The 25429-nt window shown below is 43.0% G+C and overlaps 1 protein-coding gene across 3 annotated transcripts in view; it reads left to right on the top strand.

The window, feature by feature from the left end:
* cv-c (RhoGTPase activating protein) overlaps positions 1-25429 on the top strand; it is a 315849-nt gene that overhangs the window by 286356 nt on the left and 4064 nt on the right. For all 3 annotated transcript variants that reach the window (XM_086916699.1, XM_012492546.3, XM_086916700.1), the window contains 2 exons: positions 282-442; positions 23643-25356. In XM_086916699.1, coding sequence (XP_086772825.1) covers positions 282-442; positions 23643-25356 — 1875 coding nt within the window. The remainder of the gene's footprint in view (positions 1-281; positions 443-23642; positions 25357-25429) is intronic.

The following is a 25429-nucleotide window of genomic DNA, read 5'->3' as shown; positions in this document are numbered from 1 at the left end:
GGGTACGCGTGGTTTTAATTGATTCTACTGGCCATTACTTCGATTAGACCGAGGTACACGTAGAACGATAAACACAGGTTTCTCGACACGAGAATTATGAGATCGTTTCGATGATTAATAAAAGGATCTTAATATTTTCGATTAAAATCGCGTTGAAAGTGCGCGTGTTTCTTTCCTTTCTTTTTCTTTTTTCCAATGTGCAAATTATCTTATTCGAATCCTTTAAATTAGAATTTAAATCAATCGCGAATTTGTTAACGTTTCTTTTCTGCCTCTTCCAGATTACCAATTCCCGATAGACGTATCTGGCGTAGCCAAGGACCACCCCTTCCTCGAGACTGATTCCCTGCAGAGTCTGTTTCGACGATTGCACGCTCTTAATCGATGCGCCAATATGAAGATCGACACTCACCATACGCACAGCACTAGTCACAGCAAAAGTGTAAGTAATAATTTCTTTTTCACATCCTTCGAATGGATAAATAAACAAACTTATAGATCGATTTAAAAGAAATGGTCGAAGGGATACGTCGTAATTTTCCAAAGTCGAAAATAAATTGGAAGGAAACGTGTTCTACGGCATTGTGGCAATATCGCTGGTTATCTTGGGTTAAATTTCTCCTCGTGTATCTTTCGCATATTTCCTTGCTCCTTCCTTCCAGAATATTTTCGTTGCTCGAATGAGATCCTTTTCAAGAGATCCTTTATCGGTAGAGAAATTTTTCAAAGAGAAACTACTAGAGTCGAGATCGGGAATATTACGATAAAGTGGATGCCGCCACGAGGGTTTCTCTACCTAAAACGCGGTTCTAAGAATCTTAACGTTTACGGGCCAGGGGGTGGATCCTTTTTCAAGGATCCCTTCCTCTGAACTTCCGGATTATCTGTTTGAACGATGTCTCTCTCGAAATTTTGGGAAAGTCGCTTTGTCGCTCCGGCTTCCGAAAGGATTCGTCATCCGAGGCGTTCCTCGCGCGTCACCTGAGCAATCTCATGATTCTCCGAGTGCCGCGGGAATGTCAAATATTTGACGTTTATCTCGGATCTTCCAGAGCGTGAATTCGTATCGCAAAGTGTTATATTCTTCTCGAATAGCTGTTTCTACGCCGTCGAGAGATAACAGGTTGCTGATAACAGTCTGTTCAAAAATAATTTCGGACGATTGTACGTTTTTGTTGGAAAAGAAAACGTTTGCAACTCCGTTGATTGCGCGGATATGCAATGGGCTCGCATACACGGCCGGTTCCTCTGTCGAATGTTGCGCGAGGACAGTCCGTAAAATTCGTATTATAGAGAAAGGTATCGGGAGATTGAACATTATTGTTTAAATGCGAGTTGAAGAAAGAGAATTTAAAATACGTTCCTTTATTCGAAAGTAGAAAGCAGGGAATGTACATCGGGGAATAAAATTAAAAATCTTTCGCTCTTTCTTGAAAATCATTAAGAGGAAAAAATTAAATTTCCTAGCGGTATCGCCTTTATACGAATATCGCCTGGGCGTTAATTAACACATTCACCGCCGGCCGTATTTCAACCAACTTTCCATTTACGTCAATTAGATTCTACACTAAAATATTGAATTTAAGAACGAGCCGCGATGAATATCTCTCGTGATCCCTTGTTAATTTCATTATTCTACAATTAATATATTATTTTAAATTAACGATTAAAAATTCCCGCGCCGGTACCTCTATAACCGCAATTGGCCACGGATATTAACGCGTGACTTTTATGATTGCCATCGAAAATAACAGCGATGGCATAAGATCGATATCGAAATTATTTTAAAACTTGTAAAATGAATAAGCTGTTATATTTAACAACGTTAGCAAATCGTGTAAAAGATTTTACTTTTTAATAAGAAATTACGCGTAAAATGACAGCGTGTTGGGATAAAATACGTGGAAAATACGTTATCGCGAAATGTTAAAAATACCTTTTCACGAATTTTCATGCAATGCACAGATGCAATGGCGTCGATACTATGATTCCATCCTCGACCATTTCCCCACGGCAACTGAAATTCCAACGACCCATAGTTTCGTCATTCCGCCAAACAGCGATGGCATCGGCGAGTTACGCCTCGTTATCTCGAATCTCTTTCACCATCGACTAATTGCAGGCCCATAGCTATCGGGATTCAACGAGTTATGACACGTTTCCAACGCGTATGGTCATTGTTATGCGGGTCCCTCGGCCGTCTTGTGCTATTCTTACGATTTGTTTGAGGACGTACGTACGGATGGAATAACAACTAACGAATGTCACGTGACCAGGATAAGACTCGAGTTAATTATCGTGGAAAGTGTTGGCAGCCATGATGGAACGGCGACGATGACCGTCGGAAAATAACTCTCGAGCCCGATCTTCCTTCCAGATTGAATAATTGAATTCATCCCCGAGTCGATTGATTTTTTATTTTAATTCGATGACGAATTTCTTTTTTTGAAAGGCGATCTTCGATCTTGATGGAATTACCTTTCGAGTCGTGCAATTTATCAAGAGAAAGAAAGATAAAGATTTCCCCTAATGTCCAAGTTAATTTAAATAATTTAATCGATGCCGATAACAGGGACTATAATGGCCGAAGCAATCAAGAGTTTGAAAAATTCTAGATTTACTTCGTACGGTATATGTTTCATTTGGCACTTTCACTTTTGTCTTAAGGCTTAAAACAATTTAATTATACACACCGACGACGAATCCATAATATACAAAATCTATCAAGGCTCTCGAAGATTTCCAATTATATTCGAAATCCCATTACTATACATATTGTTGACGAGTTTTTCTTATTTGGCACACGGAGGGAAAAAAATTTTAAAGAAAATTTATGTGAAAGCGAGAATTGTACGTGGTGAATATACACGATTGGTGTCATGGAACTCGTAAAGATCATACCGAAAGAAATGTCCTCCGTTGATTATTGTTCAGCCTTCTCAAGCAGGAAGTGTTCCAAAATTACACAATGAGAGAACGGGCGCTACGCGCATTCGCCTCGCAAATCAGAGTTAAAAGCGTTTTGTTGCAAGCTTAAATCAATTATACGCAACCCCCACCTTTCGTCCGTAGGGCCCGCCCGATTAAGATCACGAGGATCAATCCGTGCTATCTCAAGAGAGAAAATTACTCGGATCCATTCACGCGCCTCACTCGTAACAATCGCACAAAGGAGAGGAACGATTGAATTCATTGTGACTGATCCCTGATTGCTGCTACTTTTTTCTCCTTTCAATCCCCTTCATTTTATTTCCAGAGAATAATTTCCCGTATTATCGATCCTCCATCGACTCAATAATTAAATTAATTTTTCCAAGTTATTTCAAATATTTATTCGCCATGCTTTCGTATTAACATTCGAGGATTACGTGGAATTTAAACATCGTTCGAAATATCCTTGTGCTCCCTCCTTTCCCTTCGAGAAACTTATTTTTCTCTCGATCTACCCAATTTCCTAAAAAGAAATACAAATTAATAATAATAATAATAATAATAATAAAGTCGAAAACATCGAAGCAAGGAAAGAAAGGAAGAAAAAAATGGCGACGATTCCACTCTCCTCCGCGTTATTGACGAAAAATCGGCGGAACCGGTAATAAAGCTTTCTTGGCCGGTTGTCGGCGCGTTACGCGGCCCAACAACGATCGATAGATGGTCGGCGTTCGCGGAGATCGGGGACTTTCATGCCCATAAACGGTCCCACCGGGCCCGCGCGTTCTACTCGCTATTAGTGAGCCGCTCACACGTGCGTAGACACGCGCGCAGCTGCAACAAGTGTCGGTGCTCTCACCGGAAGCGAGTGGACACCGCGTTAGCGTTATGCGTGCTCGTGTATTTAATAAATAGAAAATGTCGCGGAGTCTCTCTCGCGTGAAATGGCCGACAAGTGTACGCGGGCTTCTCTGTGGCCGCAGAGAGTGAGCAGAGAGAGAGAGAGAGAGAGAGAGAGAGAGAGAGAGAGAGAGAGAAAAAAGCGCTTGTATACGCGGGAATATTTTTCGAGCGGGGTCTCCCTAGATGGAGAGAAAGCACGTTGAGCGCGTTTATGGTATTAAACGCGTGGCATACGAAATCATTCGATATATCGTTTTTTTTTTTTTTTTTTTTTTTGCGGACAATTGCAACACGGGACGGGAGAATCGATCATAATTGACGTGATTTTTGAGCCGGAATGCGTGTGCGAGAGAGCATAGGTGTGCGACGAGAGAGTAGGTACAGGTTGGTGGAAGAGATATATGGTGATAAAATTGCTTAACTATTAAATTTATGTACGTTCGTAATTGTTACGAGTTCTGGCATTATTGGAATTTGAGGACAAATGGAAGATAATTTATGGAAGAGATATAAGAGTAGTAAGTGTTAATTGTGAAGTTGGATATGTATACGTAAAATTCTTAGAAATTTTCTTGTGGACAAACTAGTGACCTAAATCATAAATAATGTACAAAACTATTAAATTTTATGAAGTAGGTAAATTATTATCTGTACTTCTCGAGAAAATAGCTGCGATATTTATGACTTTTAGATTTAATTCTTAGCGTATTGGATCAATATTGTTCCACGAGACGTTTCTTTTTAAACTTGTCGAGAATATTTTTCTTTCTTTTTTCTCTTTTATTCTCGTTTTATCGTCGCATTGACCCGATTCTCAAACGTGGCCTATCGATCCATGACGTGACCTTGAGAATTCACTATTATCAACTCGCCGTGATTACTGACTCTGCAAATTCGTCGATCGTAATTCTCATTTGAAAGCAAATTTTTCACGGCCGAACGAGCTCGTTCAAGGTATCTGCAAACAATCGTCGAGTATCGAATACGGGCAAAAATAGTCCTTGACTTTATATTTAGATGGGTTCGAATTAATCGCGAAAATTAATTGAGCGTGACATCGAAAACTACTCGATAAATTGTATATATATATATATATATTAATGGTCCTTAATGAAATTTCATTTCATTAACAAATTCACTTGCTTCGACTGAATTAACGAATTGATTTTGTCTCTGCGAGTATCGAATAAATATTTAAATGTATATTAATTCGAATAATTAAATAGATATGATCTTAATATTTTATAAAATAATTCATTCTACGAATTGACGATACAAATACAGAAATCTTAACGTAAAATACTTTCTACTTCTCATTCTTTCATAGAATCACGACTCAAACAATCAAAATTTCATTTCTACCAAATCCTTCATACGCGTGAAATTCGATGCGGTACAAAATCTTCTTCGTCAAAATCTCTGATAACCGAGATGCTATCTTCGCTCGACAAAAGACACGCGCCAAAAGGTACGTTTTACTTTCGAGCACGGAATCACGGAAGGCTTCTCAGCTTATGCGCTGTTCCATTGAAACGCACGTGCCGCCCGTGGCACTGTATCGACTAATCAGCCATTTCGTAAGGAATGCTCGTTTCGCGGAACGTTTCACGAGAAAACACGTCAACGCCAGGGGCCTCGACTTTTGCTTTCGCAAGGCGTACACCGTTCCGGTGGATGATCGTCTCCACGTGTGCAGCACCTCGTTCGCGCTGCTTTCACCTATAATAGAGCTTTGCCTCGGTCACGGGTGCAAGGTCGTGGCTTCGTTTTTCGATTGTCGAAATTAATAGGCGCCCAGGACTCGGATCGGGGAGAAAGTTAGAGACGCGGAGTGTTTCGTCGTGTATCCCTTCTGGGAATCGGATGTTCGATCATCGTCGGAAAAAAGAGAAAGGATCCGGGATATATTCGTGTGTTGCCAAACAGGAATACACGTCGATCAAGAATACTGGTTCGACGGGTGAATTTTATCTTTCTAAGTAGTAATGACTGTGATATTTTTTTCCTTCTCATCTCGATGATTTTGTACATCATAAGTTTTTTCACGAATATCTCGAAAACTTGTTGAAATAAGCGAGCTGATAATCCTGATTTTCCTCTTTATTCCATGTAATTACCACTTCGAGTTATTTCATTACTTGTTAAATTTTCTCCAAAGTAATTTTCTTTTTACTTCATTTTTACATACACCCTGTATTATCTTTCCACGAATCATTCGATACGTTCGCAAAAGCACGGATATCGGCTCAACTCATCTCTCCACCAGCCAGCTTCGCTCGCTGAAACCAGGAAAAGAAACTTCCTTTCAAATTTTATCAGACAATCGTCTACTTTCCGACCCATTCGTCCGTACACTCGTGGATAGAATCGGGGGACTTTCGCTGTCAGACCGTGCACCTTTCGCCTGCTCTTCCAGCAATCTTCGTCCCTGCGAGAACAGTCGAGGAGACGAGGCCCATCCTCGTCCCAGTAAAACCGAAATCCGACGTGGGATCGATCGGCGGTAATTACCATCGAAACGGTTCGATTTACGATCGTGTATCAAAGCGTCCCACTTGGGACGGGTTCGAAAGTAATTTGACGGTTAGCCCGGCGAACTTCCTGGAAACGGGGAAGTGGATCGTGGCTGGGGAGACATGGCGCGCATACGTGTTGCGGGAAACCTTTGAACCCGCGCTTTCCTTCACCTCGTTTCACACAGCCAGACGGAATTCGATGAATTTGAGACGGCAATGCCGGGCATTCGCTCGTTTCTGAATGCTACGCTACGCGTCGTTGACCTTTTCACGCGCGTCAGGTGCGAGATAGCGTCCATGACGTCTCCTTGTTATTGCTGTTTATTTGTACGTGTTCCTTTGCACGTACGTGGAAACTCCGTCACTGTGTTAATTATACGTGATTTTAATTTTCTAAATCGTTAAATAGTTCGAACACTCTCGTGATTAACAGAATACTCGTAATGCTAATTTATATTCAAATATTACCGGGATATTCGAATATCCAAATTATTCTATTTGGCTTTCTATTCGCCCCTTTTTCTATTCGAGCGTTCCAAATATTCTTGTAATTAACATTTCTAGCAATGTCTGTAGATTTTTTCATGCGATCCAAGCATTTTAATATTTCTTTATATCCGTATATTATTACTCAATAATTCAAAAAAAACATTCTAATACTCAGAAATTAAACGTTCTAACTATTTATACGATCCAATGATCCGGATTACGAAATAATCGATCGAACGAACTTTTGTAACCACCTGTACGCGTTCACAGTTGGATGAATCGAATATTCGCAGATGGGAAAGTTAATTAAGATCGTTTGGCCATGAGATGAGCCGAAAGTGAAAGTGAAAGCTCGGCCGTCGATTTAGATATTGCACAGAGCGTGTTTGTGGATCGGGTGATGTTGAGATTCGCACAATTAAATCAATATCAAGGTTCGTAAATAAGGAAGAAAAAGTAACGAGCCCACCGTTATTATTATTAATTAGTCTTTAACGAAGGCAACTCGATAATACAATAAATTCAGCTGTTCGAATCCAAGAGAACTCAATTTCACTTTTCTACGTCTAAGTATGAAATGCCTCCTGTTGGCCTCCCCGTTAACCAATTAAGAGAACCAGTTCTAATCCTGATTACTTGTCTTTTTTTTTTTTTTTCCTTTTCTAAATCAAGTCAATCACATATCCACAACGATCATTGAAATCCTTACAATCAACCTTTCCCTGTGCCTTAATTAATAATATAACTGTATCCAGCTCTCTCTTCGGATCGATATTTAAAATATTTAACAAAAGTAATAGCGAATAAAGCATATCATCCTCCCTTCCAACAAAATCATGGAAACTCTCTTAATTAATCTCTGGTTGCAAAAGCCAAGTCCCATGCACTATCCTCTCTCTCTCTCTCCCTCCTTTTCCATCTCCTGTTTTCGAGAAACACGTCTCTAAGGTTGCGGAGACAGCGCGCAGAGACAGAGGAGGAGAGGTAATTGCAGACGCGGAATTGCGAAGGTTTCGAGGTGTACGTGGAGGATGACGGAGGAGCAGCAGTGTGTGCGCACGATGACAGTCGCTCGTCGCCGCGTAAAAGCTGGAAACTGGTTCGGTACACGCGAGACCCTGCTGAAAGTCGAGGCCTGGCAGACTGCGCGGCACGGCTGCCAGTTGCACCTGCATCGTTCGATTGCGCAAATGCACGCCTGCTGCATACTAGAGCGTGATGAAATCCGCTCCGTGACGTTCCGAGAAGCGCGAGTTTCGAAGTTTCTAGTCTTTTTCTTTTTCTTTTTCTTTTTTTTTTTTTTTTTTTTTCTCTTTCAAATTCTTCTCTTCCCTCGAATGTTCACGCTCGAGCCGAGGGAAAGTGTAATAACGGCCGTGAAAAATAGAATCGCGAGATCTATTTTGCAATAATAGGTGGTGGAGAAGGAATGGTGAAGAAGGTGAGTTTGGTGATACGAATTTCCAAGTGATTCCCCCCCTCCCCCCACTTTTTTTTTTGTTTTTAGTTTTTGGAACAAGGGAATTGGGGCGCGGAGAATTTTTATTTTCTGTCCAAGGTTATTGTTGTTGCGACACTCTGTAGCCTCCGTCGTGAACGTTCGAAGTTCTACGACGGTGAACGAGTATGGTTAAATTTATTATTTACGTTAGAAGATGTAGAATCGATTAATTTTAATGAGACACGATTCGAAAGATTTTATCATTGGCAACGATCGAATATTTATTTATTGGCAAATAATATTGGCCAGACGAGGGAAGATTGAACGAACGTTGGTCGTAAATTATTGTTTCGCAGTTTTTTTTTTTTTTTCTCTTTCTTTTTCACCACGACCGTGATTGACGAAATTTCCGTTTCGAACGGAAGGAAACGGCAACAGATGGGCGACCGAGTTTCGTTTCGATGGTTGGGAGTATCAACGCGTATCGAGCGCAGGAACAGAAATAGTCATGAGTTTGAAACGTCGGGAGCCGATTTTAATCGAAAACGGCTCGATTTTTGCATCGTGATAAATTGCCGATGAATATTCATCAGTACGGGGAAAAAGGTATCCAGTTAGCAGTGGCGAAGTAACACGAAGATCGAGTGTCTCGCCGCTTTAAGCTACGACGTGGATTAATGGAAACTCGTAAACCTCTCGTATGCTGGAATCGAAAAACTAAACGATCCAAACTCGAAAACAAAGCTGTTGTACATGTAGTAAACATACATATATTCGAAATCGTTCCGAAAATTCCTATTTTTTTCGTGACAGAAAAAAAAAAAAAGAAGAAGAAATTGAAAGCTCTCCTGTTGACCTCGCCTATAATTCTATATTCTCTTTTCCATTCTATTTCTATTCTACCAGAACATTCCAAACTTACTTCACTTTTCACCTTGTAACCCTTTCTTTCAAAGCTTCTCCGTACTATAAATCGCGATTAAAAAAAAAAAAAAGGAACAAAGTTTTACAAAGTTTCTTCCTCGTGTAATAAATCTTCGAACCCACCTGACGCGACATCCCAATATTTCACCGTCACGATCGATAAATCTTCAAAAACATCTGAATATTGCGGACGAAAATACGAAAACAAAAAAGAAAAAAGAGAAAGAGAGTTATTTCAACGAGAGAGACAGAGAGCTCTTGGCTCGTTGCAAAATATAATACGAGGTTTTTGCGGTGTCGCGCGATTTATACAGGCGATCGGCGCGTTCACGCGTCGCGTCGCGTCGCGCGGATCGAGAACCAGAGTGGCCGTACTAGGAGAAAAAGTACTCCGGCAAGCGGATACTGGTATCGCCGGCAGAAACGGGCTGAAACGGGCCACGGGACAGTCGCGTTCGTTCGCGCGAATTTATGGCAACCGGTTTACTCCGATTGACGAAGGAATGTCGGCTGCCGTTGCGCCTGTCAACCTGCCCGAGGACCGACCCCAGCAGCAGCTTCTTCGAGCGCGGCTAATTTCGGATTAATCCTCGATAGTCGTGGAACGTCGTTACAGTTATCCATGATAATCGAGGAGAGGCAATGTTTCGAGTTTTTGGATGAGATGGTTTTGGTCTACGATGGAATTATATGTGGAGAATAGATTGTGGGGGGAATTAGATAGTTGGAATTGATTTTCCTAGTTATATTTAAATTTTGGCACGCGGATCTTTAGTAATTATTAGAATCTGAAACTTGATAAAATTTTGTTACGTATCGTCATGCCACATTTTGGGAATCCTCTATATATCGTGTGATCAAATGAAACTATTCGATAGAAATATGGTATGTGATATTCGAACGTGTTGAAAAATAGATTTTTCGATACATTCTTTTAGTAGAGCCCTGGTTAATTTTTCAGAAAATATAATGCCGACAATTCGAGCATCCAAAGTCGAAGGAATATAAATACATAGAAATATTCCTAAGAGAAAGAACGACAAAGTAATTCTTTTTATAATTAATAATATATTTTAATAATCGAGCATTTGAATTTAATTTTCCAAAGGAAGTTTAACAGAGTTGATCGTGTAATCATCGACAGATCGGTTGATTATAAAATTAACGCCACCAGGTATCCAATAAAACGATCCTGGTGCATGATCACAGGATACGCTTCCGTTCTTGGAACACCGTGTACGCTCTCATCACGTTTGCAAAAAACGAAAAAAAAAAAAAAAAAAGAAAAAGAAAAAAATAGCAGGAAATAATTTTCGATTTCCCAGATCGTACAGCTTTCCTAATAATTGCACGTTCTTCCTCTAATTGCGATCGTATTAAGAACGAGGCGCTCGAAACTTTCTTATACTCGATTATATCATTGGGCATTGGCTTAAATTCGACGGAAATCGTCGAAAGCGTGCCATTTTTCGTTGTTTCGATCGTTTCTCCCTCGTGGAAAGTGCCCGATCGAAGCTCCTCTCCCCTCGATCGAGAGAAAAAAATTTTCGAGCCGAACCTTGGCAAAGGCAATGAAGCTACGGCACATTTTTGCCACGCGGTGTGCAATGTATCATTTAACTGGAAGCGGTCATTAATGGTCGTAAATATAAATGTACGGTGTGGGCCGATTCCGAATGTAGACGAGAGCAATATTTAATAATAATAAAGTAAGATGGAAAAAAAAAAAGAGAGAAGAAATACAAATTTGGGCTTCGTGTCTTAATCCTTGACGTACGAAATTGAACGTGGATGCTGTATGGCAGGTGTGTACAATCGAACAGTAGGTCGCAGGTGGGCCTGTAATCCTTTCTCACCCGTGCTTCATGAACTTTATTATATTTTTCCCATTCGAACTGATGCATAAAACTGTTACCGTTTTATCAGACTAGGCCTGAAACCCCCTTAATCGGTCGTATAATTTAAGACCCCCGACTAATAAAATCGGATAATTGCAGATAATTGAGCCCATTCGCCATTAGCCGGAACGTATCATTATGTATCCGCCTTTTACAGGTCGCAGCAACGATTTTCACGAATACGTCCGCCCACAGCGTTCTAAGCGTTAACGGTCCCCTCGATTCCGATTAACTCGCGATCCACATAGATTAACCGCTCATTGCCACGCGTCTCGTTTTCGTTTATTTCTCTACCCACACGTATCCATTTCCAATCTCTTGATTCAGGCCAAAACGTATCATTACATTGTCTCGTTCTCTCATAAATGTTCGCGCGTGCATACATACATTTCTATGCCGGACCGTTATAATGATCCGCAGAAGCGTAGGCCTAGTTGGATCTAGTTTTTAGCGGTGCGTTGCACGAGTTTCGCACCTGTACGATCACGCGACTCCTCGCCTAGAATAGTTGGACGCTCGAGGAAACTTAAACTGCGAGATGCGCATCCCGCATGGCCTGCATAATTGGATCGTGGCTCGCTCACGTCTCCCATACCAATTCAAACGCTCTTTCCCTATCTTCTATCCTCCACCGATCTCTCCTCTCGTTCGTCCTCGCGATGAGAATTTCATTATTGGGAGGACGCGTCAGAGATGTGTTTTCCTTTTTTTTTTTTTTTCTTAATTCTTCTTAAAGTTAATCGAGGATCGGTTGATCGATGTTTTCGTGTCAAGAAGAAAGGATCGTTTTCTCCTTGTCGCTGTTTCTTGCTCGCAATCGTCGTTTTCGATATCGCCATGCCATGCGTTGGGAGGGACGTTTGTTTGAGTTCTTTTCTTTGGAGAAAGTTTCGTCAAACTTTGTGTTCAACGATGATCCTCTACTTTTTAGAACGCCATCCTTCGTTTCGACGAACACGAATGTTGGAAAACGGGCAGATTTTATTGAAAGAAGAAGAGGGACGCGTGCATGCCAGAAAATTCCGCGCTTACGCCCGATAAAATCCACGAGCACCCCTTATCGCGGAACACGGGGATCGCGATAGCGGAGGTCAGGCTTAACCGGCCGATAAAACGATCGATCGACCGCCAATAAGCCTGACAACTTTGTTCGACGTGGTTTATCGTCCCGTCCCAACTCTTACAGGACTCTTTTAACCTCCATTTCCAGTCTCCAGCCAGGGGATTAGTAGAGGAACCGCGTAGATGGTCGGAAATATGGAGAAGTATCCGTGACCGGTTGTGTGTACGTGTCAAACGGCCGAGACGATATAACAGGTTTAACTTAATTTCGTGAAAATATCGCGTCGGCTTATCTGAGTGTGCCATTCCAGATACGTTGGCGCTCGCCGCGCCGATTGCACGGTATTAAAACGGTTCTCTCTCTTTCTCTCCCTCCACGCGGTTGATTTAAGTAAAACCGCGTATCGCGGTCTTCATCTCGGTGTGACTTACGCTAATTGGCTTCTGAACGGTCCGATGGAAATTTATGGTAATACGCCGGCTCGCCCGCGACCACGCTAACGATACCCGCACTCTGCGGGCACACACGTTGAGCTTCGTCTTTGGATCGACCGGCTGTCTAGGATGCGTGCAGAAGGAGCTTTTGATAATCGTGGCCAAATAAAGCAGCGAGATATGACGGCCGTTGGTGGTAATTGGACCGATCTCTGCGACAACAGAATCTTTCTAGAACGTTTCTGGCGATATTTTCGATCGAAAAGTAGGGGAATTTGTAGAAAAGAGGCTATTGTTCGAGCGTTCGATAACACGATTCCGATGGTATTTCGGTGGAATTCGTGGAACTGCATCAACGAGGATTGAGAAATTTCGATTGGTAGGAATTTTTCGTGTTATTTTAACGGCGTGTCGCGGTGGCCATTTCTCGACCAGGTGGTCCGGTGTTAATCGCATTCTGCGCGATTTGGAAAGAAATTCCAAAGTTTGCCTCGAGTCTGTTTGTTCGTGTTGCGCAACGCGAGATGTTTAGAGAGACCGTGTACTTTGGGAACGATAGGGATAACGATCTTGCTTATCCTCTACTTGGCTGCACTCGAAAGTGAACGTTCGAGATCGAACAGTGTTGCTCGATAAAGAGAAACTTACTCCCTCGGTTGCAAATAACTGCTGAAAACAAAATCGTTCAGACCGATCTTGAAAAATTTCTTCATTAGAAGAGAAGGAACAATTCGTTCGCACGAAACTAAAGTATCGATCCGAGAGATCTCTGCTAGATCAATTTCGAGCCGAACAAGGTGATCCGGCAATTTCTCTCCAAAACGGAGCGAAAATTGAACAACGGCCGGTTCGATCGGATCGTGAAAAGGCGCGATTCAGCTTTCCCTCGCGACGGGAAGAAGAGGGTCGGCCTCTCTGTTCCGTTTCGGCTGGCCAGCTGGCTCCAGGCTGCGTGGCACGAACAAGTGTCACGCACGGCCTCGGGCGGCACGAGCACCGCGAAATGATTTCACCGTGAGAGAGTTGCGAGAGAGGTCTCGAGAAATGTGGCCGCCAGACAGCGTGGCGTCGTCGCCGGTCGTCGTGCCACGGCAAAGACGTTTTCTTCTTCGCGTGTACAACACCGTGGAGCCGGAACTCGGCCCGCCATCGCGGGGATGAAGACACGGCACGGTTCGAGAGGAGGAGGAGGAGGAGGAGGAGGAGGAGGAAGAAGTTGAAATTGAAATGAAGGAGAGGCGGTTTGAATGATGATGGGATCGCGATATTGAGTTTTGTAATGAGTCGAGGTTGGGATTGGCGTTTTCGAGCGGGATTGAATTGAAGTCGGCGGTTAAAGTTTTTGTATTCTTAATTCCTGGTATAATTCGGGGATAACAGAGTTTGTTGGTTTAAGCAAATTGAAAGGAAATATAGAATTTGATATTTAATCCGGTTATTAACGTCAGTTTCATTCTCGCTTGTAAAATCAGTAATATAATATTTGCAAATTAATTTTGTCCTAGGTTCATTTTCTATTATATACGGAATTTGAATTTAGATTTTGGAATAATTAAAGAGGGATGAAATATTGTGTTTAATTTCTTCTTCCTCTTTTTTCTCTCTATTTTTTTGTTTGCTGAATATTTTTCCCGAAAATTTATCGGTAAATGTTCGAAATATTCCATTCGATTCGAAAGCGGACAAAGATTTATTTATTTAATCGTTTGTTTCATTCATCGTTGCTAATGGAATTAATGGCTTAATGAAAAACCAAATAAAATGGACGAGTAAGAAAAATGCAATCGGTCAATTATGAATCTATCTGTATATCATATCTATACTCGTTACATAAATTTTGAAACGTTTTATAATTTATCCCTAGTTTGCTCGCGTGTCAACGTTCCATAGTATTTGCCTCGAACATTTTTTTCTTTTTATTTATCCAGTCGTTTCGATAAGTGCAGACCGGAAATCCGTCTGTTACACGCGGCGCAATTAATCCTGCATTGATCTAAACTGAATCTTAACTAGAGCAAATCAAACAAGTTCTCTCGTTAAACTCACGACCACGCGGATACGATAAAACACGCGATAGCGAGAGTAATAAAGGAGCGAAGTAATGAAATCAACGATTTACTCGTAACTAATTCTGCCGCATTAAAGCACGTGTTTTTTCTCGATTCAAAACTGCACCAAGGTCTCTGGAATTTCTTACTTCTCTCTCGATCGCGCTTCTTGATTTTCATTTACGCTTATTCCACGCACAATCTCTATTATTTAAACAGAGAATCGAATCTCTCCCGTGAAACCGTACTCGAAGAAAATAAATCTCTCCCGTATTCCGCGCCGAACGTATTAAATATTCCTTCCACCACACCCCTTTATCAACAACTGATGAAATTCAAATTGGAAAATTACCCGCGCCACGCTTCTAATCTCGAGCCTTAAAGGAGGCGCTCGAAACCTTGTCCTCTAATCCATGGCCGTGGTCTAATCGGACACGAAGAGGCAGAGTTTGCATGCCTGTTGGACGATATCGAACAGAGAGGTTCTATTTTTGACCAAATGAAACAGGCCACGTACACACCGGCGTGGAATTTTGCATTAGCGGATAACCGTCGAAATTAGCAAGCTCATTCGCCGATATCGGCGAAATTTGCATCCCCGTGATACCGTAACACGGGCGTTGGAGGAGGCTAAGTTGCTCGTACGCTCCTTATGGCCGATTAACGTAAAAGCGTCTCCTCTATTTACGAGGAGCGAACTAGCCGGCGCGGGAACAGATGGAAATTGGATCGTGAAACGGGCACTCGGTGGCTGAACAGAGGAGCGAGAGGATGGACGAGATCGAGCCCGATCCGTCGATCAACGTCTCGAGATCTAGATCTGGTTAAATGAGGATTTAGTTCTTGCGAAGGTGGCCTCGCAACGTACGTGTGTAAGTTCATTAAGGAGAGATGGAGGCTGCTGGTTTCTTCTTCTCGGATCGATCGAGCCCTTTTTTTTTTGTGGATTGGATGCATTTATTTATTTGTCGTTGTTCGTTTCGTCGATCTTTTTTTTCGTAATGGAATTTGTAAAATGTTGGTATTGCGATGAAAATGTGGATACGAAAGAGTATTCTCTTAAATCGATCCTCTGTTTCTGGCGAAGAATATTTGTTTATTTTTTTTTTTTGGATGTTGTTAAATCGGTTGGTTTTAAGTGGAGAATTTTTACTTATTTTTTGTTAATTTTTGGATATGACGAATTTGGAAGAAATGTCGAAATTAAATTTGTTAAGGAACTTTTTGATCGTTAAATATTATGAACGAAATGTAGTAAAATTTAATAATCCTACGTTTTTATTTTAATAGTTTAAAGTATCCTCGTATCCATATTCGTATCTTCCATAACGTTAATTCCCTTTAATGTAATAATTTTGTTTTATAGGATATAATTTCGGGCCGAAGAGTCGAAAATTGAACAAGTTATTACAGAGAATTTATCGGAGAGAATCACGTGATAATTCGACGATCGATTTGTATCTTCGATGGATTACCAGTAATTCTTCGAGAATTTGAATATTCGATCACGAAAACGAGGGCTGATCCTTAATAACTGGTTAAATGCCCCGATTACGTGCCGTTAATCGACCAATCAGAACGTGGTTCTATCAGGATTTAACTCTCATAAAGATTTTATGACTAACATTTAACGAGTTCTTGTTAGAAACAGAAATCGTGTCACCTATTATTTGCATTATTCTTTGATGTTCTTTTTCTTCTTGGGAATATAATATTTTCATATCCTACGAAAGTAATCGAAGAAAAAGTTTCAAGATTTTAGATCTACAACTATTTTTAAAATTACATAGGAAATTGTCTTAATTAAACCCAACTCTTCCTAAATTGAGGAAGTTAATTAAATGCGATAACGCGAAATTTTTTAATTGAGGAAATTAATTAATAGGAATATCATACAACTATTTTAATTGCGTTATTAATAATTATACTTAATTCCTCTCTTAAAATGTTGCTTCGTATATTCGAATCTAAGAAAATTTGCATTTTGATTTCCTCTTTTAATTTATCGAATAACTTCACTGGAAACAAGCTCAAACAATTTGTACAACGAACGATATCCTTCGGTTAGAGCGGAATTCACGTCTCGTATTCTCGGATTGGCGCAATCGCCTGTTGTTCGAGAATAATACCGGATGTGCGAGAAGCAGACAAGGCCAACTATTCCGTGACTATATAATTAATGGCATTAGATTAAATAATTTTCTTCAAGCTGCTCGTAGAAAACACTTGTATTCTCTTCTAATGCATTTAACTCGATCGAAATTTTACTTTAACAATGCGCCTTGATTCATTCAACTTCGAATTTTGCACGAAACAGAGTTTCAGAACACCTATCTCCACCGATATTTCATTTAAATTATCCTTCATTTAACAAACGCTCGTTGGCTTATCTCCAAAATTTCATCGGCCAACGCTTCTACACCTAAACAGCACAACGTTTACATGACACTGTGAGGATCTATCCATCCGAAAATCAAGAATCCGCCACGAGAGACGGATAAATCAAAGAAAACTCTTTTCCCTACTCCACCTCTCCTCGAGCTACGTTTAAAACACGAAGGGATCCTATCCGTCGTTTCCGTTGGAAAATGGAGCGGAAATGTTTATCGGCGCACAGTTGTCGCCGGATCTGAAATAATGAAAATGCTCGGTCGAGAGGCGAATCGAAGGCCGCAAAAACAGGTCGCGTCCAGCTTGGAAATCCAGATCTGGTCCGCGGTTAATTGCCACTCACGAGGCTGAACCGTGATCCATCGTCTTTGTCCTCCTCAACGTCCCGTGAATCGAGGAGGGGGAGGAGAAGGAGGAGAGCCTCCTCGAACCGTACGATTCCCGGAGGCTCGTTACTGAATCACGATTGTCAATGAAGAAATCCGCGGCCAGCCAGCCAGCCGGAGGAGGAGCAAACCGCGATGGAAATTCATGGAATGTCGTTCTCCTCTATTTCTTTGCCCTCCCCCCCCCCCCTCCTCTTGGTACAAACGATACCATACTTTCGAACAGGGGGAATTTCAACCGGGCAGAATCGATGAGGCTCGTGAGAAGCGTACGCCGTTTTTGTTCTCACAATTCGTTCGGCTCGCTCTTGTTTCGAGACGAGTCGAGACGAGACGACACTGCGCGAATTCACCGCGGCTGGCTCCGAGTGCCATAATAAAAATCGGCTTGGATGTCGTGATTTAAAATGCTGATAACCAACTTTTCAACCCTTGTTCGAGTCTCTTCGCGATTTCGATCTTTTGAGAAATATTTTGTTGAGAATGATTATTATTAGGAGCGATTAACTCTTGTTGAATTTTGAATAAATGGTGGATAAGGTAAATGACGACAATTTGAAGTTGGATCTTAAATGGATATCGATGTATATATTTTGAGTGGTGCGATATTTTCGTGAAATTCTTAGCTCGAATGGAAAGTTGAAGCTGGACCATATAAAAGCAGTATGGCAGTGAGCGCGTGAACCACTTAATGTCATGACTGTGACTTATACGGGCACGGTCGACGCGCTCCTCATTTGGCAGGTTGCTCCCTTCAACCAGTGCTCTTTGCAGATCCAAATCGCGGCCCCTTGTGCATCGAGAATTATCTCTTCTCTTTTCATCGAATCTACGAAAGCGATAATAAAGATTTCGCGAAGAACCCACTCGAGGAGGACACGTTCGAAAAAATACTTTCCAACTTTCCATCCACGCCAACTTCCTCTCTTTTACTAACTAACTTATTCACGAATCTCTCGAATCATTTATCTCCCCGCATCAGATATCCATATTATCTCCCGTCAAAAAAATCCCGTATCCGAGATTGACACAAGCGCGTGGCCCTTTTAAAGAGGCTGACAAAAGGATTTTTAACGAGGACCGCGTTATTTCATTCGACTTTTCCATCTCGCTTCTCTTTCCTCAACGAAGAAGAAGAAAGTGTATACCCGAGCTAGAAACGAAACGTCGAGAGACACAGGAGAGAGAGAGAGAGAGAGAGAGGAATGGAGCGAGCCTTTCGCGCGTTTCTTCGGCCAGAAATATATTACCAGTTCAAAGGGAGCGATCCGTTGGTCCGATGGACCAATTACATGGGAGATCGGGAGAACGAAGGCAAGGTTTAATTGATACTTGACGCGCGGGAGGGCCACGAGCAAGGGTTCCCCTTTTAACGAGGCTGAACGGCTATCTGGGTCATTGTACCGTGATCGCATTCTAAATTCGGAGTGCAACGAACGTGCGCGACTTTTGTTCCAAGCGTTCGGGATCGGTCGGGTTGGCGATTTATCCCCAATCGTGCGGGAAACAACGAGGTATAGTAGGATGCCTGCGTTAGAAATTTTGGAGAAACTATCGTGGATATTTATATACGCGGGAACTTTGATGTTTCGAGAGTTTAGCTCGGTTTAGTTATCGGGTGGAAGTTGTTGGTCTTTCGATACTTGTTTGGATCGCAAGCGTGGTTGGTTAAATCTCGTGGTGTTGATTTATAGCGTGAAAAGGAAAGGAGAGGCGGTTTAAAATATCTCTTTCACGCGAACATCCTCGAATCCAACGTGAAATAATACAACGAAGATATCCGAATAGAATCTTCGATTATTAGAACTTTCTCATTCGATATGCTCCGTACGAAAATGAAAAATTAAATCATCCTTTATCACCAATATTCATTCAATATTTCGCGGCGATTCGTTTCGCGCCGCACGTCCGCACGCTGAAATCGAATAATTCCCATTCAACGGGCGCGGCCGATAATGCGAATCGATTCCGGAAACATCGATCGTCGGGTCTAAATATATAATTGGGGAGCGTGGGGGTGGATTTTATCCACGCTGGACGCTAGGCGCACGTAACGGCAGGCAGTTAAAAAAGAAGGATAAACTAACATTCGCGCAGAATAAATAGTAGAAGCCCATAAAACTCGCACGAAACACTGTACGTTTTACGAGTCCATTCCCGAGACCATTGTCACGCGTAAAACAAGCCAGGGTTTGTTCAACCTGCCTAGACGGAAGTGACGTCGCGGCAACGTGGGGCGACACGGCTCGTTGGACCCCGCGCGCGGAAATAACTCACGTACGGGAATCGTCACGTCGCGTGGTAACACGATGGAAACACAGAAATGCGCAGATACGCAAACGTGTAAGTGGCGGATCGCCGATAATCGTACGCGAAACAAGGAGGATCCGCCTCCTCCGGTTTGTCCTTGGGGGGATATAAGGTTCCCAGCAAGGTTCAGGACCAGTCATGGGACAACAAGGGTGTACGCGAGACACGTTTCCACACCGTGCTGGGAGAATTACTGCTCGTCAACGTGCCTCTCGATAATTTCGTTCGAGGAATATATAGGGGGCATTGAAGAGCGAGGGGTTTAAAATTTTAAGGGCTTATTGTAGTCTTTGAGATGGCGAGTCTTAAATTTTTCTCGAGCCGAGAATTCCTTTCACGCGGTATTTATTGTAATTGGTTGGAATTTAAGCTTTGTTTTTTGTCCCTCCCCCCCCCCTCTCTCCCTCTCTCCCTCCCTCTCCTCTCTTCTTTTTTTATTGCGTTCGTGCAAAAAAAAAAAAAGAAAAAAGAAAAAAGAAAGATCGTAATAAGAGATCGTAATGTTGTTAAGTATTATTTTGTTTAATAATTAATTATCTGGTTATTATACAGGGTTCTTGAGCTACCTAGCTTTTCTTCTTCTAAATACATGGTACTTGTAGCGATGTAAAAGTTACTAGAAGATATCTATACTCGTCGTTAATCCGTTTCTAGAAATCTTTTTCTATAAAAATTAACGAAGAAAGAATAATGATAATAATACTGTTCTCAACGTCGAACCGAGTCGAAACACAAATAAATTTAAGCAGAAGTTGATTTTTATCGAGAAACCAATCATAGAAAATGAACCATGCGGTAAAAAAATTTTCGACGTGGAATGAAGAAGAACTTTCACCGTATTTGCGTCACATTTTTACGATGAAATTAAGTCAAATGGTCCGAAAGATAACTCGATGACTCGATTGGAATTGAAACTAGTACGAAGAAGAAATTTCCCCCCCCCCCCCCCCAACTCCGACCTATATATATTTCCTCTTTAAATTAATTCGAGGACTTGTAAGCGTCAATGTCATCGTTTCCAACTAAGATTTAACGAGGAGTAATCGTTCGAGTTTTTCATCTAGCACACAACGACTGCGAAATTATTACAGCGTCCAATTGGATGATCGACTGGCAACTAGATCGTCTGGAAACGCATCGACGATTCGAAAAATCTATTCCGGTCGGTTTATTCTTAACAGATATCCCATTTCTGCATTGCCGCGTATTTTTAACCGTGGCCCACATCCGAGCTCGTTGATTATTTCCTCGCGTAATCGAATAGCCTCGTCTCTTCTCGTTTCGTGACGTTCATCGACGAGAAATAAAAAAGAGGAGGTTGAGAGAGAGAGAGAGAGAGAGAAGAAATGGAGAAAAATAGAGAAGAAAAGAAACAGAAGCCCCGGCATTTCTCTGCGTTTACGAAAGCTATGTGGCCACTTTGCGTGTCATTTCATCGCGTTTCCCTTTCCTCGAACGCTCTGGTAATTCTTTTTAACGATCTTACTGACCGGCGCCGCGATTAAAATTTATCACCGTAATAACGTTACACCCTGAGAGAGGGGAAAAAAAAAATATAGACGCACGTTGCTAGCGTAAATATTCATAAATACCCTCGCTCTATTTGCTACCACAGCCATTAAGGTCCCCAGCCTTTTAAGACGTGATAAGCTTACCGCGGAATGATTGGTTGGCCGTAAGTGAATCTGTTATTTATATTTCTATTAGTGCACCGCTGTGCCTCTCCATTCAACGTTAAATTTCTACGTTACGTCAAAGGAAAGGAAAAGTGTGATTTTACGGATATATAGCAGTTGATCAGAAATTCTATCGAAATTCTATCCTCTTCTTCACGCTGAAAATAAATCGTTAAACCGATGATCGTAATTGATGAGATTACTTAAAAATCGATTTTTCTTTTTACACCTCACGTAACAAAATAAAATCCTCGTAATAACATAGCATCATTAGCATCCAAGATTTTCTATAAAATTTTTTTTGTCATCCTTCCTTCCAAAAAAAAAAAGATACCACAAGCAAAATACCAAGAATCAGCCGCAAAGAAAATTCTCCTCAAGATCCCTCGAGTTCGTCCGCGAAAGCAGAGAGAGAGAGAGAACGGTACATGCATCGATTAGACGAGTCGTCTCGAATTCGTCGGCGTAGCGGGACAGCTTCCATTATGTCTTCATGAATCGAATGCCGCGAAATGGAATGGAAAAATGGCGGGTATGGTTGGGTCGTGATTCTCAACTCCTCCTCCCTCCCGTCCAGGAAGAGTTTAGCTGGTTGAGCCACGATGCCACCGCCGATGGAAACCGTGCGAAGAGGCGCGAGGTGAAATCCGGTCCATTGTCATGTGGCCGAGGATCACGTAAGGTCACACACTCCCGGAGCCCTACGTGGAAACAACAAAGGCGTCAAGTTTCGTAACGAGCGACAGAGTGTCGGTTTTATTGTTAGAAAACGGACTGGCTCTTCGTCCGGAGGAACACCGTTTCGGTTTAGTCATCCGTGGCCTCGATCCGAAGACGTTCCTTCCAGTCGAATCCCACGATCCGTTGCCACGCTGATAAGCGGCTCGGTTGTGTGAGAATCTCGAGGAATGCGTTTTCAGGCATTGGCTCGTTAATTTGTGTCCATGATTCGTATTCTTTTTCTTTTTTAAATATATGACCTGTCGTTTCTATCTATTATAAAGTGAAGAAATATCAATCTTCCCGAGTGAGCCTTAGTTTTGTGTATCTAAATTAATACGATTGATAGGGTCACTCTTGATTAGGAATGGAAAGCATGTAAGATTTGTGAAGATGTAGTTTACATTGTCGAGACGAAGAATATTTGTTAGAATTTTAAACAAGTTATAAGGTGTAAGGTTTTGAGCAAATTTTTCCTTACAAAAGTGTGTAACCAGAAATCACTCTTAATTTATTTATTTACAAAAGAGAGTTCTGCTAATTTGTAAACACGCACGTTTACGCAACTCTCCTTTCTCTTTTCTTCTTCTTCGTACGTGTCTCTTCGAGTACAATCACTCGGAATTAGCTTTGTGAAAAAAGAAGAGCGGGATCGACGTTTCATTTCTATTTTAAACGTTGTTAAAATTTAAATCTGATTAAAAACGGAGCGTAAAACGCGATTGCTTGAAAAAAAAAATAATAATATCGATTTTTACGCAAGAAATTCACGCCTTTTTCCTCTTGCGCGTGCCGGAAGAATCATTCATCTTCCACAGCTTACGTACAGTGTCACAGCCGATTGCGAGAGATCGTAGGTAAAAGCAGCCGAGCTCGGAACGCTTTCTACAATTAATTACAACGCACGATAGCGTCCTCTACGGTGGTCCTTAATTTGTCGCTACATCAAACGCAAATTGATTATCAACTGGTGCCACTGGTGGCCGCTAAACATTCGCTACGAGTCGTTAATCTCGCACGAAACGTTTCTCCTCATTCTCGAATCGTACGAGTCCGACCACCGTACGTATCATGAGTCACGTCTCCTCTGAATCGCGTCATTAGTTCGTTGTAATCTTCCACCAGTCTCTTTCTTGCACCCGTAATAAAGCAAGCAGAGAGAAAGAAACAGAGAGAGAAAGAGGGGGGGAGAGAAAAAATAACAAGTTGGAATTAGCCACCAAGTTTGGATCACGACACAGCGCGTAATTTGAAATTTATCGAGGTCTAGACTCGATCCTACGATCCTCAAAACGAAATCGTATCGTCGTCTGCATCGTTGGCCGCGGGCGAAAGAAAGAACGAAAGAAGGAGGAGGAAGGATTCTTTTCCTCGGTTTATGACCGGCACGGGTCGTTACTTATGCAAATGAGATGCGCGATTAAGGCCGCGCGTTTCGTAACTTTCCCTTTAATTAAGGGCACCGTTTTCGTAATCCGCTCACCTCGCTTCTTCTCCTTTAATTCCTCGCAGGGTGGCGGCGATGATTCGGACGAAGATACACAGTGCGCCCTCAGCGAGAATTGGACGTTCGAGAAGAAAACGAGGCGCTGGTCCCGCGTGTGCGACGTGACGCAGGCGAACGTGGAGAGGTTGCAGGCGATCGCCGGGCAGACGGTGCAATCCGAGGAGGATTCTCTGGAGGATCGGCTGGAGGCCGAGGAGGCCGAGGACACGATGCTGGACACGCTCAGATACAGCAGCCTGCCACCTGGCACGCTTCCCGACGAGATCGGGCCGAGATTTCGCAGAACCGGGTCCGAGAGGCTGAGGGACGGGGCCAAAGCGTTCCTCAGGCGGGTCGAGTCGTTGAAATCACGGCGGCGAAAGCACCAGAATCGCGACGGGATCGTGATCAGCGGCCCCCAAATCGTGGACGTGATATCGATGCAGGAGAAGATGAAGGAGCTGAACTGCGTGGACGTGTCGCTGACGGGGCCAGCGCCCGTCTCCTTCAACGATCTTCTGCCTGGCTCGCCCCTTCACGCGCCCGGATCCCCCGTCACGCTGCCCGCGTCCCCCTATCACCTTCCTCCCTCGCCCCTGGCCAACGCGCCCAGCCCGTTCGGCGACGATTCGTCGAGTTATTGCTCGGACGGGTCGCAAGGAGGTGGCCCCACGCCCACGCCGACACGAACCAAGATGAACCGGGCGAGAAGGTTCTTGCACCGGGGCCGGGAGGATCAAGGGGCGTTCAGCGACTCCGAGTGTCAGCCTACCAGTTGGCGGCACAGGTATTTCAGAGACGCGAACAGCAATCATGCCAAGGTGTTGGAATACGTGACTGCCCATCCCCAAAGCCCCAAGGATTCGCCGACCAAAACTCCCATAAACAGCCGCGGTGGGAGCCTGAATCTTGGGAAGGAGTCGCAGAGGTACAGGGACAAGTTGTCGCAGGGCCAGAATCAGGAGAGGTACAAGGAGGACAAGGTGGCCGCTTTGAAGAGGGAGGACAAGATGCACAAGAGTTTCAGGCATCGTGACGACTCTTACAGGGAGGGGAAACCTTTGTCGAAGGAGGTGACGGTTTACAGGGAGAAATCGAGATCGAGGAGCTCGGAGCTGGCCGGAAGTCAAGAGAGCAGCTCGACGGTTGCCAGCCGTGATTCGGATCAGGAGGAGGATTCGCCCAGGCACAAGGGTACCGTTGTCAGGTGGCACAGTTTCCAGAGGGGGTCCCTGTACCCCGAACCGCTCGATCCACTGTGTCCACGGGCCATGGCCTCGATGTCGTGCGGCCAACTCTTGGTGCTCAGGAAGTTGGCACTGTTGAAGTTGACCGCGTGCATGGAACGATATTGCCCGACTCATCGCACCGGCTGGAACTGGGAGCTGCCCAAGTTCATCAGGAAGATAAAGACGCCCGATTACAAGGACAAGACGGTGTTCGGGGTACCGTTGCTGTTGTCCCTGCAGAGAACCGGCCAGGCCTTGCCAAAGTGTATTCAGATCGCGCTCAGATGGCTGAGAGCGAACGCCCTCGACCAGGTTGGGATCTTCAGGAAGAGCGGGGTCAAGTCGAGGATACAGAAATTGAAAATGATGACCGAAACTTTGGGGGACAACATCAATTTCGACGGCCAGCAGGCCTTCGACGTGGCCGACCTCGTGAAACAGTACTTCAGAGAATTGCCGGAAGCTCTGTTGACCAACAAATTGTCCGAGACGTTCATCGCTATCTTCCAACGTGAGTAGTTTCAGCTAGAATATTCTTGGTCGTCGTATCGTCTTCGAATCGATCGATGATTTATCGACGAAAG

Source organism: Apis florea, unplaced genomic scaffold (assembly GCF_048593485.1).
Source record: "Apis florea isolate Af1SG1 unplaced genomic scaffold, ASM4859348v1 contig_3803_pilon, whole genome shotgun sequence".
NCBI classification, from domain to species: Eukaryota; Metazoa; Arthropoda; class Insecta; order Hymenoptera; family Apidae; genus Apis; species Apis florea.
The sequence above is the reverse complement of the archived record's forward strand: the minus strand, read 5'-3'. Positions and strand labels throughout refer to the sequence as shown.